This window comes from Bos grunniens, chromosome 3, assembly GCF_055505025.1.
Source record: "Bos grunniens cultivar Pamir isolate PY7600 chromosome 3, Bosgru_T2T1.0, whole genome shotgun sequence".
NCBI classification, from domain to species: Eukaryota; Metazoa; Chordata; class Mammalia; order Artiodactyla; family Bovidae; genus Bos; species Bos grunniens.
This window is the reverse complement of record NC_141167.1, coordinates 10,571,766-10,591,113: the sequence shown is the minus strand read 5'-3', so window position 1 is coordinate 10,591,113 and position 19,348 is coordinate 10,571,766. Positions and strand designations below refer to the sequence as shown.

Sequence of the window (19,348 nt, the reverse complement as noted above, 5' to 3'; positions counted from 1 at the left end):
AACTAGACCCACCAGCACCAGTACAGACAGTTTTCAGTTAGACCCAAACAAAATATTTTCTTTTAAATATCCCACAGCCTTGGAAATACTGATTCTGAGTCTGGATTGCAGAAAGGCTAAGGTTCTTATTTCCCAAGAGGATTTTTTGATTTTTGACTCACCTGAAAGTAAGTGTCAGGGGGAGCAGGATAGAAGGCTGTATAGGGAAAATAGGAGAATTCACAGCATAATGTTACAATTTCATACTTGTAATACAGTAAATATCAGCTCAGATGCAATATTCCTCTGAGAGTCTATAAAAGTCTGCATTTCTCTTGGGTCCTGGTCCCTTATTGGAACTCTAGAAGTTCCTCTTGGCTAGTAGAGATGGAAGATGTGTGGCCCTGGGGAGTTCCTCACCCGCCTTCTGTCTGCCTTAGATAGAGTTGGTTATGGAACTAACATATGGTTGGGATTTCAAGAGCTTGAGAACCTTTGGGAAAGAGGGGCCTCTGAGAAGTATTGTCATTGTGATTTAAGAACCTCTTGCTACTAATAATAGTAGCAATGTAAATTTATTTGTTTTTATTATATACATAAGTATTTTAAAATTTTGGAGAAAGAAATGGCAACCCACTCCAGTACTCTTGCCTGAGAAATTCCATGGACAGAGGAGCCTGGGGTGCTACAGCCCATGGGGTCGCGAAGAGTCAGACATGACTGAGCAACTTCAGTTTCTTTCTTTCTATTTTAAAATTTATTTATTTTATTATTTATTTTTGGCTGCACTGGGTCTTCATTGCTGGTGCAGGCTTTCTCTAGTTGCAGTGCATGGGCTTTTCACTGTGGTAGATTCTTTCATTGCAGAGCACAGGCTCTAGGTGCATGGGCTCAGTGGATGCGGCTTTTGGTCTTAGTTTTCCCACGGTATGTGGAATCTTCCTGGACCAGGGATTGAACCTATCTCCTGCATTGGCAGGTGGATTTTTAATCACTGGACCACCAGGGAAGTCTGCTCATGTTTATTAAGCATCTGCTATATGCCAGATGTTATGCCTAGTGCTTTACACACAGAAGAGGGCTAGAGATACAGAGACAGGCCACAGAGTGAGACTCCTTCTATCCTTGGTGTTCAGACTTGAAGTCAAAATGCTCTCTCCTGGGGTTGGGTCAGCTTTCTTGTGCTTCAGAGGGACCCTCTGGGCTGGATTGGTTCTGGTTGGGGAGTGTCTTGAGCCTCGCCTAGAAATAGCAGGAGTTAGCTTATCTCTTGAGCTTTAGAAATAGCCTGGCACCACTGGTGCTTGGTACCCCAGAGGTCAAGAGACAGGAAACTGAGAGGTAGACTCACAAGGAGTTGTGATTTGTCCATTGGCTTCCCTTGTACCTCAGATGGTAAAGAATCTGCCTGCAATGCAGGAGACCTGGGCTTGATCCCCGGGTCAGGAAGATCCCCTGGAGAAGGGAATGGCTACCCACTCCAGTATTCTTATCTGGAGAATTCCATGGGCAAAGGAACCTGATAGGCTACAGTCCATGGGGTCACAAAGAGTTGGACACGAATGAGCGACTAACACTTTTTTTGTAATTTCTGTACACTTGTAATGAAGTTCATTTAGAAAAAAGCTGAAGACAGTCTTCCTTTTTAATTACTGGGCCAATATTGGAATCACTGAACCTGAATCTCCAGAGAATTTGGCTCTGACCTTCAAAGCAGTCAAAACAAAGAGAGGCTTAGAGTTAGAGAACTCTGGGTTCAGATCCTTAGGGTAGTGCCCAAGTTAATGTAAATTTAACAAGGTCTCCAGGAAATTCTGATACTCAGTCAGCTTGGCAGGAGAGCCAGGAAACTGAGCACTTTGGTTTTCTCACGTACATGCTGGGCATCTTTGAATAATTCATCTACCTTCTCTGAGCCTTGGTTTGCCCATCGGTAGAATAGGATGGGAATTCCTGCTCAATTTGAGGTAGACTGTAGTGTTATAATATCATATATACTTTGGAGGCCGAGTTTGGAAACGTTGAGCTACATTTTACACGTGGATCAAGCCGCTCCTTTCTCTGTTGACTGCACGTAAATAGGATGCCAGGACTCTTTCCTGGGAGGTGTCACAAGATGCAGCCACGGGATACTTGCTGTCATATTCATCCTCTGGTTGCTACTGAGGACCTTGTCCATGACTTCATCCAGTGACCTCTGCATAATCATCCGTGGGGGAATTTCTCTGGGACTCAGTGACAAGACTAGTGTGGTTGTCATGAGTGCTGGCCTGTGTTTGCCAGGCAGGCCCTGAGACACACTGCACGGATGGAGGGCTTACCTGCACCAGGTGCCTCTCATGTTTTTCTTTGAGTTCCCTAAATAGTCCTACGAGTATGGTACCATTATCTTTCCTATTTGACTGGTGATTAAACTGGGGCCCAAAAACTTTAAATGACTTTCTCAGGCCACACTGCTAGGAACTAGCAGAGCCAGCATTTGAGTCCAGCTGAGTCTTACAACACAGCCCTTGCAAACAACCCACAGCCTATACTCAAAGTGCTGGCTGTTCTGAAGCTCAAGGTCAAAAATGCAACCATCCTGTTCCCTGAGTGTTGAGTTTACCACTAACCCACCTTCTTCCATACCTTTATATTTTCTTTTTGCCAGTTTGCTCATTCAAAGCAAATGAAGCAACAGCCTCTGGTGTATTTAGTCTTAGTGCAGTGTTATGCAACATGGTTCCATGAACAAAATTCTTGTTTTGCTTTTTCTTAGTTGCTTAAATTCTTTTTAACACATCACAAAGTGATTCTGCATCACAAACTATCAAAACCAAAAACAAGAATCTTGATCCTCAGTGACTGAACTTCCTTCAGAGGAGGAGGGCAGGCTAGGAACCTGCAGGCTGAACCAGGCTGAGTCCCTCGTTAGTTAGTGGGCAGAAGGTGGGGGAGGGCTTGAAACACTACAAGGCTGATAATTTTTGCTCCATTATGTACTCATTAATTTCCTTCCTTCCACATGATTATATCTCTATAGGTTGCTTTTGATCATTTTTGTAATGCAGTAGGTCATAAATGGGCTTCCCTGGTGGCTCAGACAGTAAAGAACCTGCCTGCAATGCAGGAGAACTGAGTTCAGTCCCTGGTTGGGGAAGATTCCCCTGGAGAAGGAAATGGCCACCCACTCCAGTATTCTTGCCTGGACAATTCCATGGACAGAGGAGTCTGGTGGACTGCAGTTCTTGGAGTCGCAAAGAGTTGGACATGACTGAGTGACTTTCACTTTTTCAGGTCATAAATAATAAAAGTTGTTCTTCCCTGCAGTACTCACCCCCCCATACTTGGCTGTCAGCTCCCTTGTCCTCTCCCCCAGGGGTCAGGTGAGAGAACCCTGAGGGGATGGGATCAGGTGGAGAGGAAGATGGCGCTGTCTGGGAGAGGTATAGCTGGGGCAGAGGGAGGAGTATTTAGGGGAAAGATTAGACACCAAGGTTGATCCCAAAGCAGGCCCCGGGACCAGCACAGGGCAGAGGTGCCTCCATCTTTCTCTGCATGGGCTGGGGGTTTCTTTTAGTTCAAATACCTAAGTCTCACACTGAGACCCAGCCTCTGCAGAACTAGAGATGTTCCTAAGGCAAAGTGCCTCAGACACGCCCCCATTCCAGCACCACGGTAACTGTCCTTCTGGTCTCTGCTCCCAGCTCAGCGAGGAGCTGAACCAGCAGCTGGAGGCCGTGTGCGGGTCCGTGTTTGGGGAACTGGAGTCCCAGGCCGTGGACGCTCTGGATCTGCCCGGCTGTTTCCGCATGCGGAGCCACAGCTACCTCCGGGCCATCCAGGCTGGCTGCTCTCAAGACGACGACTGCCTGCCCCTCCTTGCTGCCCCTGCCTCTGTCTCAGGGAGGCCCGGCTCCTGTGAGTATGCCCTCTCTGCCCCTGGCCCAGCCCTAGGTTGGAGAGTGATCTGGGTTCCAGCTCCGGCCCTGGTCGCGGCCGTGCTGCTCAACTTTGGGCAGATCGCTTGCCTCTCTGGGCCGGATGAAGGGATGATCCGTGGTTCTTTACGTAGCAGCACGTGGGTTAGGCGTGGCTGCTGGGTCCTGTGCTACTGCGTGGGTGTGGGGGGTGGTCGGCCACAGACTCTTACCCGGACCGCGTTTCTCACCCGCTGTGTCTTTGGGTTCCCTGGCCGCAGCCTTCAACTTCAGAAAGGCCCCGCCCCCCATCCCGCCGGGAAGCCAGGCCCCGCCCCGCATCTCCATCACCGCCCAGAGCAGCACCGACTCCGCCCACGAGAGCTTCACCGCGGCGGAGGGCCCAGCCCGGCGCTGCAGCTCCGCGGACGGGCTGGACGGCCCGGCCATGGGCGCGCGCACCCTGGAGTTGGCGCCGGTGCCACCCCGGGCCAGCCCCAAGCCCCCCACACTCATCATCAAGACCATTCCTGGCAGGGAGGAGCTGCGGAGCCTGGCGCGGCAGCGGAAGTGGCGGCCGTCCATCGGGGTTCAGGTATGGCCGAAGGAGGCGCCAACGAAAGTTTTGCTTTTTCTTGGTTGCTTAAATTTTTAACACCATGGATTCTGTATGGCCTTGGCCATGTTGAGGATGGGTTGAGAGGGTCAGTGGGGCCTTCTGGATACACAGACCTTTTCCTCGCTTGCTCTTAGCCTGATCATCGACGGGGCGTGGGTTGGGGTTGCTGCTTCAAACAGCCCGGCCCACATCATTGTCCCTCATCCTGGCACCATCACCCCTGGCAAGCGGAGAGCGGTGCCCAGAAGTTGTAACCTTAATGCATCTAACCTCCAGGGTCTGCCGTCCTGTTCAGGCAGGTCATATTGGCAGGATCTACCCCCTGGCTTGAGATTCAGGCATCGCTTGCCCTTCTCCCTGAGGAAGAGCTTGAGGGCCTTGGTCTAGCTCTGCCTACTGACTCCCCAACCTTGCCACCAGGTGGAGACTATCTCGGACTCAGACACGGAGAATAGGAGTCGAAGAGAGTTCCATTCCATCGGTGTACAGGTAGAAGAAGACAAGAGGTAGGTCCCAGTGGGGATATCTCAGGCCTTGTGGACAGGGGGAGAAGAGGAGAGAGGGCTGCATAAGGACCTCACAGGCCTGGTCTCCCTGTAACCCTCTCCTCGTGGTCCTGGGGAGCAAGCCCTTTTACTGGGGAGGCATCAGAGCAGCCACAGAGGTTCTTCGCAGAGATGCCCCACCCTGGGCAGTCATCAGATCTCAAGTGAGTTCTCTTAGTTCCAGTGCCTGTCCCAGGTGCTGAGCGGTGGACAGGAGGTATACAGAGGTCCAGGGAAGGGGGTGGTAGGGAACAGTGGCAGGTGGGTGCAAGCAGCTGTGCTTTACAGAGGATCACAGGATTTTTCCAGTCCCTGCTGACTTCCTGTGGTGTACAAGTATGTGAGCTCAAAAAGAAATAAACATGAAGATTGCCTCTCAGGGACCCCTGGTCGATACAACACTCCTCCTCATTCGGCTCACACAAGCATTTAACCAGTCGGGGGTACCTATTATATGCTTGAGTGTGTGTTGTACCCAAGAAATCAACAGCCACTCTCTGGCATTAGATGGCCTCAGAAAGATTGTTTTCTTAATTTCCAACTGAAAAATTAGCACTGAGAGCTCTGGAGGGAACACTGGAAGGAGTCCCTCTGTTGTTGCGTTCCTGTGGAAGATGCTTTCTTTCCCTAATGACCAGGAGCAGTGCCACAGTGGCCCATCTACCTTCTGGGCTGCCCTGCTCCCAGGCCAGTGGCCCTAGTGTGGTGCCTGGGGCTGGCAGGAAGAGTTTCATGGTAATCTGTGTGGCCCAGGCGTACCCTCTGAAGGAATAAAACTAGAGTGCCCGTAGCAGTCCTTAGCAGCTCTGTTTCTGGTTGCCATTGTTGGGCTTTTAGACTTTCCCTAAATTCCCCCAGCTATTTCTGGGAACCCCTGGGAGCATTTTGTGTGTGTGTGTGTGTGATCAAGACTTCTTGAAGTTCCTGTGGGGCTTCACCATTTTCCTCCTCTTCATGTTAGCTCCCTGCAGCTCCATATGTTCTTAAGGCTGTGAACGTCTCTATCGAGGACAGCAAAAAGACACCCTTGTTGCCCCCATTATTCCTGAAAGCTCCTGTCCTCCAAATTCTTTTTATTTATTTACCTTCACTGGGTCTTAGTTACAGCATGTAGGATCTAGTCCTGACCAAGGATCGAACCCAGGCCCCTGCATTGGGAGTGTGGAGTCTTAGCCACTGGACCATCAGGGAGGTCCCCTTCAAATTCTTAATATACCGTAAAGAGCTCAGAAAAGTTGTACTTTATGGCAAACCAAATCCTGCAAGTCCATGACTTGAGTTCTTGAGAGGTGGGGTAGGAGTCATGGCTAGGTGCAGCTCTGTGTTCAGAACCCTGCCGCCAACTCTCATGCTGAACCATGGACCATCAACCAAGCCCACGTGGCCCTGTTTGCCTCTTGATGAGGCTTCTTGGTCCCTCATCCACATAGACCCCCAGAGATCCCCCATTCCGCAAAACAAACCTGAATCCTGGGAAGAGTACAGCAAGCATGCTGCTGAGACCTGAGCTAAACCAGCAAACTCTGTCATTCACTCCTGGATTGATGCTTATTAAGCATCTGTTACATGACAGCTTTGTTAAATGCTCCGGGAAGCGTGAAAGACATGACTTTTGCCCTCGTAGGAATTGTGGCCTAGAAGGGAATCAAGGCAACAAGTAAACAATCCATGAGTGGGATTTCCTCGGAGATCCAGTGGTTAAAACTGTGCTTCCAGTGCAGGGGGTGTGGGTTTGATCCTTGTCAGGGAACTAAGATCCCACAGGCTGTGTGGTTCAGCCAATCACTAAATACATTAAATAAAGTTTAAAAAGAAAATAATACATGAGTAAAAATATGATTACACACTATGGTATAACAAGTAATGGGATATTATTACACATTACAGTGGTCATATGAAAGAAAAAATCAGGTGCTAAGAGAGAAGGGACTTTATTCAGATTAAGCAGGAGACATTTAAGCTGGGACTTGAGGGCTGACTGGGAGCACTCAGGTGATAGCGGGTGGGGGGCTGGTGGGCTTGCGGGAAGCATCCCAGAAAGAGGGCATAGCGCTATGTGGGAGCATTGGGAGAGGAAAGAGTGACACGCTTCAGGAACTGAAAGAAGCTTCATATGGCTGGTATGGAACAGGATGGGGTGGTTGTGAGGCAGTGGATTGGAGAATAGGTGGGGCCAGGTCATATAGAGCATGGGCATGATAAAGAACTGGAACTTAATTCTTTTTTTAAAAAACCTTCTTATTTTATATTGGAGTATAGTAGCTCAGATGGTAAAGAATCCGCCTGCAATGCAGGAGACCCAGGTTTGATCCCTGGGTCAGGAAGATCCCATGGTGAGGGGAATGGCTACCCACTCCAGTATTCTTGCCTGGAGAATTCTGTGGACAGAGGGGCCTGACGGGATCGCAAAGAGTCAGACACGACTGAGTGACTAACACTTGGACACTTGGATAGCTGATGAACAGTGTTGTGATGGTTTCAGGTGGACAGCAAAGGGACTCAGCCATGCATATACATGTATCCATTCTTCCCTAAACTCCCCTTGGAATTTGATTCTAACTGATGAGTGGCCTTTGAAAGGTTAAAGAAGGGGTGTGGTGTGATCTAATTTATGTTTGCAAAGGATCACTAGCTGCTGAGTGAAGAATTAATTTGAGGGAAGTAAGGGCAGACATGGGGAGGCTAGGAAGCAGGATTTTTTCATGGTCCAGAAGGAGGGCATTGTGGACAATCTGAGGTTAGGGATCTTTTTTCCCTGTTAAATGTATACCTGGGTACTACCAATGTATGGGAACACTGTTAGGTTTTACATGTTGATTTTGTATTCAGCAACCTTCTGCTCTGTCTTATTAAGACCCAAAGTTTGTCTGAAAATCATGACTTTTTTTAATGTAGTCAGTTTTGCAAATGAGAATATTTCTTTTAAATCTATATTTTAAAAATTTCTTGGAATTCCCTGGCTGTCTAATGGTTAGGACTCCACATTTCCACTGCTGAGGGTGTGGGTTCAATCCGTGGTCAGGGAACTAAGATCCCACAAGCTGCATGTAACAGTCAAATAAGTAAATAAATAGATAAAAGTAAAATCTCTTTTTCTTATAACAGTGCGTCGACTAGGACTTCTAGTTCACTGTTGAGTGTAGCATTCGTGTGTCATTCCTGATATTAGGGAATATCTTCTAAGTCCCACTTAGAAGTATGATGATGTTGGCTGCAGATTTTGATGGAAATCGTTTACCAGTTAAGGAAATTCCTCTCTATTTCTAGTAGGCTAAGAGTTTTTATTTTTCAATAAAAAATGAGAGTGGAATTTTATTGAGTGCTTTTCCAGAATCTACTGAGATATGATCCTAGATTTTCTCCTTTCATCTGTAATGTGCTGAATTATATTGATAGATTTTTCCATGTTGACCCATTCCTTCATTCCTGGGTTAAACCTCGATGGATCCCATTATCAATTTGGATTAAGTTTGGCTAAACAGGGCTAAGTTTGGCTAAACAAGGCCTACTCACTCCAGTGTTCTTGGGCTTCCCTTGTGGCTCAGCTGGTAAAGAATCCTCCCCCAATGTGGGAGACCTGAGTTTGATCCCTGGGTTGGGAAGATCCCTTGGAGAAGGGAAAGTCTACCCACTCCAGTATTCCGGCCTGGAGAATTCCTTGGACTGTAGAGTCCATGGGGTTGCAAAGAGTCAGACACGACTGAGGGACTTTCACTTTCAGCAGACAGGGAAGATGCAGGATCCATCCCTGGGTTGGAAAGATGCCCTGGAGAAGGGCATGGCAACCCACTCCAGTATTCTTGCCTGGAGAATCCCATGGCTAGATGAGCCTGGCAGGCTACAGTCCATGGGGTCACAGAGAGTTGGACATGACTGAAGTGACTTAGCATGCACACAAACAAATAAAAAGCCTGGATGTAGAAGTTCAGTGTCAGGACCCCAGACTCCTCTTATCTTGCTGATCTTCCACCCTTTTATAGCACTCATCCAAGAAGCTGATGATAAAACCCTAGCTATCCTGTCTGCATCCTGAGCAGTACCAAGGAGGAAGAGAGGAGGAGGATGCAGTCCCTCCTTTTTAAGAGACTTCCTAAAAGTTACAGACAGCACTTTCACACATCACATTGGCTAAAGCTTCATCCCATGGTGGCATCTGGCTGCAAGGGAGGCTGTGGAATAGTCTTTTATTGGGAAGCAAAGTGCAATGAGCAGAGCTGAAAATTAGGGTTCTTATTGCTGCAGACAAAGAGAAAAATGAGTATATGGAACTCTAACATTTTTTGTCACAGTCTTGTGGTGTTATTTTCATAGACATTGCTGGATTTTTGAATAGCTGTTACTTTACTTGAGATTTTTATATTTATGTTCATAAATGATATTGGCCTACAATTTTGTTTTGGTTGTTGTTATTTAGTTCAGGCATTAAGGTTATGCTCGACTCTGAAAATGAGCTTGGTTGTGTTCTCTGTGTTTCTGTTCTTTGAAACAATTTGTGTAAAATAAGGGTTATCTCTCCCTTAAAGTTTTGGTAAAGGCTGCCTATAAAGCTGTCTGGGCCTGATGCCTTTCTGGGACAGGAGGAACTTCAAACTACAGCTTCAGTTTCTTTAGCGGTTATTGATCTGCTGCTGCTAAGGCCCTTCAGTCGTGTCCGACTCTGTGCGACCCCATAGACGGCAGCCCACCAGACTCCCCCATCCCTGGGATTCTCCAGGTTATTGATCCAGTCTGGTTTTATTTTTCTTCTTGAGTCAATTTTTGTGACTCATGTATTTCTAAAAAATGGGCCCTATAACAAAAATCGACAGTTTTCAAAATTTTTGGTATAAATATTCTGATACTATTATAATTTTATAAAATTTTAACGTATTTATAAGCTGTGCCTCATTTTTATTCCTAATACCACATATTTATACCCTGCCTCTCTTTCTTGACTCATTTTGCCCAAGGTTTGTATATTTTATTATTTTAATATATTGTTAAAAATTGTCCTTTATTAGTCTTAAAAAAAAACTAGCTTTTGGTTTGGCTGAGCGTCTCTATTGTTTCTCTTTGACCCTTAATATTTCCTTTCTTCTACTACTTTTGTGTTATTATTTTCTTTCTTTCACCATGTTTGTTTATTTTCAGCCTCTAGAACACTACTTCTTATTTTCTAATGTGTTTTTAAGGTTATCCATTCGCTTCTAACTACATTGCTGTATCTGTATCTCATCAGTTTTAGGGTGCAGTGTTTTCATTGTTCAGTTCTAACTAGTTTGTAACTTTCATCATAATTTCTTTTTTAACTTGTAAATTATTTAGAAGAATTTTTTTTAAAGATTTCCAAATGTATTGTGTGTGTGTGTGCGGGGCTCCTTTTCATTCTCAGTTTCTAGATTTTCTACATTGTGGTTATAGAATGCATTCTGTATGCTATTTATTCCTTAGAATATGTCAGGGCTTCTTCATCATATACGTATATGTAGTCAGACTTACAAATTACATTTTTCAAATGTTTACCTTTGGTTTTTGGATGTTTAACAGTTATGAGACAGGTGTGTTAAAAATGTCTTACATGATTATGGATGTGCTGTTTCCCCTGGGAATTTTATTAATCCTTTTCTTTAACTTGAAAGAATGCTATTTAGTATTGTCGACCACAAATTGGCACCTGCCGTGGGTGCTTGCCATCCATCCACCTCTACGAGGATTACATCATGTGCTGTTGCTGCAACAGCACCTCCGACACCCATGAAGGAGCTCAGGATGGAGAGCAGAAATGAGGCATTCTGCGGGAAAACCGGCAGGACAGGCCTTCAGATAGTCAGATGTTCTCAGGAGCTGTTTCTGTGAGCCCAGTTCTTGTATCTCATCATATCTAGAAAAGCACTAACATCCTTCACCGTGACAACTGTTCATCAGCAGAAACTTTCTACAAAAAACTGTGCTTGATTGCACGTACTCCCCCTTTTCCAAAATCGCGTGTATACTGTCCCTCCACCTCACCTCTCTGAGCAGTTTCTCAGAGCTATCTGAGCTTGTATCTCCCAGGCTGCAGTCCTTTTTGCCCCCAGTAAAACTTAACTGGCAGCCCTTACATTGTGCATTTTTTTAAGTCAGTAGTATTCAGGCTTATGATTATTGTATCTTCTTGATGGGTTGGCCCTTTTATCATTAAATAGGATGCTTTTCATCCTTATTGCTGGTTTTTGCCTTGAAGTTGATTTTGCCTGGTTTAATTGCTATGTCTGCTCTCTTTTGATTAATTTTCCACTGCATCTTTTTTCATCCTTTGTCTCCTCATGTCTCTGTATCCTCGTGTTTTAGATATGTTGCTCATAAGCAGTATGGGGCTAGAGTTTAGTAGACCTATTTAATCCATTTATATATTTTTGATTACTGATTTATTTGGCCTTATTTCTATCATCTCTTGGAAAATTTTCTTCCGGACATGCTTTTTCTTTGTTTTTATCCTCCCCTACTTTCTGCCATCTATTGACCTGATCAAGGTGACTTTATTTCTCCTGTTCCCTCCATCTCTCCACTGGTTTGGAAGTATATGTTTTAGTAATGATTTCCCTCAGATTTCAAACAAATATACTTAATTTCACATTTCTCTAATAGAGTCTGAAATTACTATTTCTATCTTGAAATAGGCACAAAATAAGAACCTTGAAACACTTTAATTTCCTTCTTAGTTCTCATTTTCCATGTTATGTTTTTCTATTATTCTGATTATACCTCTTTAAAAAACCCTGCCAAATCAGTTGTTGTTATATCTTTTATGGTTTAATAGTTTGGATTTACAAACATGTTTTAACAATTTATGTGTTCACTATTGCTTGTTACTGCCCACTGCTTCCTCCTGGGTTCAATTCCCTTTATGCCAAAGTACTGCTTGAGCTTGGGACCAGTTTTAGAGTTAATATCTCAGCTTGAGGTTTCTGTATTTCACTGGTACTACTCATTCAGACCCCACACCCACACACAGAGCAGCCTTAATATTCTGATTTTTCAGCATCCTGCTTCCAGGCCACATACCTGAATCATGACATGAGTCTTTTAGTCTGCGTTTGTAAATGAAACAACCATTTTTTTTTTTTTTTGGCTGCTGGCTTTATTCATGGGGTCTCCTTCCAGGTCCCCAGGATGCACAGGCTCAGGGTGTCTCCTTTTATCCTCCCTGGGCATTACCATCTAGCCTGTAGCATATGTCTGGCCCGTATTCCTGTGGCTCACTTGGCTGAGATTCCTGTTCACCACTCAGATTTTGAATCTCTTCTTTGTTTCTGATACTTGAAGTTGTCTCTTTCCTATTTTCAAGCTTGGCATTGTAGCAAAACCACCTTTTGGGCTTTGCTTGATCCAGCATTTCTATGTGAATGGGGGTGGTGGGTGGGAACTTCTTAAGTTGGTTCAGTCCACTACATCGATCAGTCGTCTGGACTAGGCCATGAACAGTAGACAGAGAAGTGGACTGATTTTGGAAGCATTTGGAGTGAAGTCAGGAAGGGTGGGGACAGGTAGAGACTGAGGTCTTCCTTGTCCTCTTGTAGGTGCTCAGGGAGGTTTGGAGGGGTGGGTTGGAGAGGGGAGATGGTGTTGGATCAATGTCTAAGGAACTGAATTGCTTGGGACAGGTGATCACATTGGGAATCCGGAGGGGGTGACAGGTGGGGAGAGAAGAAATCTGGCACATCTTTCTGGCCAGGTTCGCTTGTATGTCTGCTGGAGGCATCCTTAGTTATGCGCCTGCGCTGTCCTTTCTGTCCCTTATGTCCCTGGCACTCAAAGTCTGACTTACCACACACCATGTCCCAACTGGTACGTAAAAGTGAGCCATGAGTACCAGCAGCCGTTCTAGGCATGCATCCAGGCTTAGCCCCCCCACCCGCTGCCACCAAGTTTTCTTGGACTCTCTTGTCCTTGCTCCTGTCTCACTGGTCCCAGTATTTCTCTCTTTCTCTCTCTGTACTTTGGTTTTAAAAATGGCAGGGGAGGAAAAGTTTCTCCTTTTCTGCCATGCAGGGGTTCTCTGCTAACCTTTTGGGCGAAAAATTCAGATTTATTGCCCATAACACCTGAGAGTTGCCTGTGGGTCTTTGCTGTTGTTCATCAGCAGCGGTGGCCTGGCTTAGAGACAGACAGGAGTTGGGGTTGGTGCCCCTTCAGTTCCATCTCCACCATGCCCCCACCTAAGATTCATTTGTCCACAGGCGTTAATTGTATCCCTGGTATTTGTGTTATATTTTGTGCTGGGCACCAAGGATACAGAGGGGGACCCAGCCAGACACAACCCTGCACTGTGAAGCTTGCTGCTGCATTAATCTAAGAACCTCCTAAGTGATGCAGAAGTATAACTGCAGGAGCCTCAGAGGAGAGGTATATACACTGTGAGAGTGTGTGATACGGGGTTTGGACCCATCATGGGGGTCAGGCATGGACTCCCCATTGCGGAGAAGGTGACATTTGAGTGGAGACCTGAAGGATGAGCAAAAATCAACAAGGTGGAAGTGGGAGCTGAGCGTTCCCGGCAGAAGGACCAGCAGGTGCTAAGACTCTGTGGTGGGAAGGAGGGAGAGAGCATAGTTAAGAAACAGTTACCAGCCCTGTCTCAGAGCATCCCACAGCACCTGTCTTTCCAGACCCAGCATACTCTGGGCCTTGATAAAAGAATGCATCAAATGTCCTTGCTGAATATCAGAAGTCTGTTCTAGGGCCTTCTGAGAACATCGAAACCATGTGATTTTTACTTCTGACTCTCTCCAATCATGGGATCCCCTTGTAGCTTCCACTTCTAGATCTCTCCCACTAAGATCTTATCTTAAATCCCAAATTTAGCAAAAACAAAACAAAAGAAAAAACATGAGTAGAAAACACTATATTAGCCAATTAAATTTGATTATCAGATAAGCAGTGAATTATTTTTAGTAAAAGTATTTCCCAAAGAGTACTTGAGACATATACTAAAAAATTAGCTGTTATTTATTTGAAATTAAAATTTAACTGAGAGTCCTGTAGTATTTTATCTGACAACCCTGCTTAGATCCAAATGCCCACTTAGGGATACCTGGCGAACTCTGTGCAGGAAGTCCACCCCTTTCTTAGTATCATGGTCATTTCTGGCACTGCGACTTGTGAAGGGAATGTGCTGAAAGAACAGGATGCATCCATCTTCATGATGTTATATTCCAAGAGCAGTCCTGCAAAAGCAGTGAGTTGCTGACTGGCCACAAGACTGGGGGGTGGACACCACCTCTAGTCCTCTGCTGTCAACTCCAAGATGGTCATGATTCTCAGTCTCCCATCCTAGCCCCACTTGGGTGGAGGTCGGGAGACAGCCCCCAGGCTAGGGATGGTGGACTCAGGGATCCCTGATTGATTATATGCTTAAGCTCTTGGATGCTTTCTCAGAGAGGGAGCTGGTACAATGGCTGAGCCTTGCTGAAATCTCCAGGCCCATTTTCCCTCCCACCCCTGCCAGTCTGCTGCCAAATACTCCTAGCAAAACCACTTGATAACTCCTAGAAAGTTGAGCATTCCTTGGACAATGCATCTCGTGGGATAAGCCAGTTTCTTCCCAGAGCCTTTTGTTATCCCTTAGAGAATCACAGTAGAAACATCTTCCAGAAGTAACCATGATGACAGCTTCCAGAAGCATCAGGAATGTGACATTGTCATTCTAAAGGACTTGAGGGGAGAAGGCCTCCTCAACCGTGTTAAAAGGCTTGGGGAGAAAATATTGTGAAAGGCATTGTTATGAATTAATGGTGATTCATAACTGAAGCCAATTTCTATCCTGTGTTTGCAGCTGTTGGTGAAGACTGCAGCAAATACTGCCAGATCCAGAACTAAATAGGGGCATAAGCCCCGCACTTCAGTGCCCTGAAAATGGATCTGTTAGAGTTACAATTAGGTTTGGCTGTGAGCTATAGAAAATCCCTAAATGACAGTGACTCAAATATGACAGAAGTTTATTTCTCTCTTGCCTGGAAGTCCAGAGAGTCAGTTGGGGGCTAGTGGGTGCTACACGGTGTCAGGGCCCAGTCTTCTTTTACCTTATTGCTTCTCCATCCTCAGTACTTGGCTTCCATCTCATGTTCCAAAATGGCTGTTTGGGGTCCAGCCATCATGTCTGCATTCTGGGCAGCAGGGAGGAGAAAGGAACAAAGAAGGGCATACCCTTTCCCTTTAGGAACATTTTCTGAAAGTTGCACATTCTACTTCTGCTTATATCCCCTGAGCTACAACTTAACCACATGCTGCACCTGGCTGCAAGGGGAATTGGTAAAAGAATCTTTATTTGAAGTGGCCATGTGTCTAACTTAAAACTGTGGGATTCTATAATTAAGGGAGAAGGGCAATGGATGTTGAAGGGTGATTCGTAGTCTCTGCCATCCTTCCTTCCAACCAACAAACCAACCAACCTACCACTCAAGCAACGTTTATTTGAGGAACTGTCCGATTGAATAAGGGAGACAGATATACAAATACACAACTATAATGCAGTGTGATATGGAGTATAAAAGAGGTTTTATTCAGAGTGCTGTGGGAGAACAGATGGAAATGATCAAAAGCAATCATGATAATCAGTAACTACAATGGTCTTGCTGGGTTCTCAGTGCTACACTCCCATTATTTTATTTGTCCACCTCCCTTTCTTTTAAGTGCAAGCTACAAGCCTTCCTGCCTTACCATATAATAGCTAACATTTGCAATGGGCAGGCCAGGTGCTGTTAAATTTTTTAGATTTATCGTAACACTCCTGTGAATAGGTACTGTTATCGTTCTCATTTACAGATAAGGAAACTGAGGCACAAACCATAGAGCTGGGCTTTGGACCTAGGCCGTGTGGCTCCAGAGCATACATGCTTAACCACTCTGCTAGCCTGCATCCCCAAAAGCTGTTCATTCTCATTTCCTCTCCCAGCCTCCTTACCCCCTAATCTCCAGCAGACAACTGCCCTGCTTACTTTATTATTTTTTTAATTTATATTTTATTTTTTGGCCATGCCTTGTGGCAAGTGGGATCTTAGTTCCCTGACCAGGGGTCAAACCTGTGCCACCTGTAGTTAAAGCATGGAGTCTTAACCACTGGACCTCCAGTGAAGTCCCGTCCCTGCGTATTTTATTGTAACAATTGAGGTCATCTGGTGGGATCTCTTTCCACTTCTGGACCAACCTCTAGCTTGCATCTCTTCCCTTGCCTTCTCCAACAGTCTGGTCTCAGGGCTTGAGGTATCTGCCTTTCTGGTTAAGGCTGCCCCTCTCCCTCAATCCTAGGAAAGCAGTGGAGTGTCATGGTTTAAGAGTTGGCCGCTGTGGACAGACTGCCCTAAATTGATACTACCAGGTCTCAGGAAGTCACCTAGCTTCTCTAAGTCTTATTTTTCTCACCTGTAAGTAGGGTTGATACTAATGTGATGATTGAGCATATTGATTAAAGCATATAAAGTGCTCTAGCACATGCTAACTACTCAGAGGATATTCGTTTTTATTTATTCCCCTCATATCTGGTCCTTGGATTACTGCCTTTCTATTCTCTAGCTTCAGTTGACTTCTCTTTACAAATTGCATTGTTACCTATTGCTGACAGGATATATAGTCACAAATTTAGCAGCATCTAATAATCCATATTTATGATTTTACATTTCTAGAGGTTGGAAGTCTGAACTGGGTTTCAATGGGCTAAAATCAAGGTGTTGGCAGGACTGATCCCTTCTGGAGTCTCTGGCAAGCCTCCATTTTGTCACCTTTTCCAGTTTAGAGAGGCTGTCTGCGTTCCTTGGCTTGTAGCCCATTTCTGGTTTCAGAGCCAACAGTGGCGGGCAGAGTCCTCACATGATATCATTCCAGCCTTGATCCTGTTGCCCCATTGCCTTCTCTGATGCTGACTTTCCTGCTCCCCTCTTTCACTTATAAGGACTCTTTTGACTAAAATGTACACAACTGGAGAGTGCAGGATCTCAAGATCCTTGATGTGGTCATTTCTGCAAAGTCTTTTTTTGCTGTGGAAGGTAACCTATTCACAGGTTGTGGGGATTGGGACATGGACTTCTTTGGAGGGCCATTATTCTCCCTGCCCCTTAGAGATATAGCATGTGAGAACCATCCTTAATAAAATGTCCCTCCTCCCAGTCCTATTGAGATATAATTGCCAGATAATCATATTATCCCTTCCTTAAAAGTACTTTGCCTTCTCTCTTCCTCCCTTCTCTACCAGGCTCTTTGGAAGAGTTGTCTTGCCTGGTGGTGGTGGTTCAGTCGCTAAGTCCTGTCTGACTCTTTGAGACCCCATGGACTGTAGCCCACCGGGCTCTTCTGTCCATGGGATTTCCCAGGCAAGAATACTGGAGCGGGTTACCATGTCCTTCTCCAGGGGATCCTCCTGACCTGGGGATGGAACCCGTGTCTCCTGAATTGCAGACAGATTCTTTACCGCTGAGCCACCGGGGAAGCCCATTGTCTTGCCTGGTGTTCTCCACCTCCTGCCTGGGGAATCCCAGGGACAGAGGAGCCTGGCGGGCTACATACAGTCCATAGGGTCGAAAAGAGTCGGACACGACTGAGCACTCAGGCACACACTCCTTCTCACAGCCCCCTGCCTCTGCATCTTGCTCATACTCCACCAAACTGGCTCTTGCCCTGATCACAAGTGGCTTCCATGTTGCCAAGTTGGTGGACACCTTTCCTTCTCTGCTGCTGCTGCTGCTAAGTCGCTTCAGTCGTGTCCGACTCTGTGCGACCCCATAGATGGCAGCCGACCAGGCTTCCCCGTCCCTGGGATTCTCCAGGCAAGAACACTGGAGTGGGTTGCCATTTCCTTCTCCAATGCATGAAAGTGTAAAGTGAAAGTGAAGTTGCTCAGTCGTGTCCGATTCTTTTCGACCCCATGGACTGCAGCCCACCAGGCTCCTCCATCCATGGATTTTCCGGGCAGGAGCACTGGAGTGGGTGCCATCGCCTTCTCCTAATTTCATTCTCAGTTGGTTGCATTTTCCAGTTGGCTGCTCATTCCCTCTTGAGACCCTTTTTTGGGGGGACTCCCCACTTTTTTGGTCTCCTTTCTGCTTTTAGGTGACTTTCTCTTGATTTTCTTCCTTTTCCTCTCTGGCTTAGACACATCTGGGGCTACACTGTCTCTACCAGCCCCTGAAATGCCTTTGCATCTTTGTTCCATTGCTCTTTTCTTGGGTAATCTTATCCCACATTGCTAGTTTTATTTATTTTTAAAATCATTTATTTATTTTTGGCTGTGCTGGGTCTTGTTGCTGCGGGCAGGTTTTCTCTAGTTGCGGCAAGCGGGGGCTGCTCTCTGGTTGGTGTGCCCGCGGTTCTCATCGCGGTGACTTCTCTTGTTTCGGAGCACAGGTTCTAGGCACCCAGGCTCAGTAGTTGTGGTGCGTGGGCTTAGTTACCCCACGGCCTGCGGAATCTTTCTGGACCAGCGATCAAACACCTGCCCTGCAGGCAAATTCTTAACCATCGGACCCCCAGGGAAGTCCTACATTGCTAGTTGTAAGTGCCACTTGCTCAAGGATGACCAGTTCCTGCTTGCGCTGTGCAAATCTCTGGCTCCTGGCTGGAAGTGTTGGTAAAGATTGTGTTTCCAGTAATCCTATAAGCTCCTCAATTTCTTTGGTCTTCCTTCAAGTAGACACGATGAGAGAGCTCCTTGAGGTACTGATTTGAGAACCATGAAGCCTGGAGCACTCAGGCTTCTGAAGTTCCAGACTATGTGGCCTATTTCCATCAAGACAGAGAGTGATCTTCTCAGGACCTCTCAGAGGATAGTGAAAGGCACAGACCCAGGGATACTGAAGGACAGGTCCATGCTTCGTGGGGGTAACAGGAAAGCAAATAGGGAAGGCATATCTTCACTAATGTATTTACTGGGGCAAGCCCCACCTTTCCCAGCGTGGTTTGCAATTGCTGGAGCACTGAAGGAGCCAGACACTAACTGGAGCTCAAAGCACAAAAATATTCAAAGGAAGCCAAAGGGCATCCTAACAGTTCAGTTAGACACACAAAACTCTCACCAGAAACAGAAAAATGTAACCAAACAGTGGCATGCATGAGTGCTCAGTCATGTCTGACTCTTTGCCACTCTATGGATTGTAGCCCAGCAGGCTCCTCTGTTCATGGGATTCCCCAGGCAAGAATACTGAAGTGAGTTACCATGCCTTTCTCCAGGGGATTTTCCTGACCCAGGGATGGAACCTGTGTCTCCTGCTCAGCAGGAGGATTCTTTACCCACTGAGCCACCTGCTGCTGCTGCTGCTGCTAAGTCGCTTCAGTCGTGTCCGACTCTGTGCGACCCCATG

At 46.1% G+C, this 19,348-nt stretch overlaps 1 protein-coding gene across 1 annotated transcript in view; it reads left to right on the top strand.

Annotated features, from left to right (window-relative positions):
- DLGAP3 (DLG associated protein 3) overlaps positions 1 to 19,348 on the top strand; it is a 62,005-nt gene that overhangs the window by 36,400 nt on the left and 6,257 nt on the right. Inside the window, exons 6-8 of the mRNA XM_086378256.1 lie at positions 3,666 to 3,879; positions 4,160 to 4,473; positions 4,918 to 5,003. Of these exons, the coding sequence (XP_086234382.1) occupies positions 3,666 to 3,879; positions 4,160 to 4,473; positions 4,918 to 5,003 (614 nt within the window). The remainder of the gene's footprint in view (positions 1 to 3,665; positions 3,880 to 4,159; positions 4,474 to 4,917; positions 5,004 to 19,348) is intronic.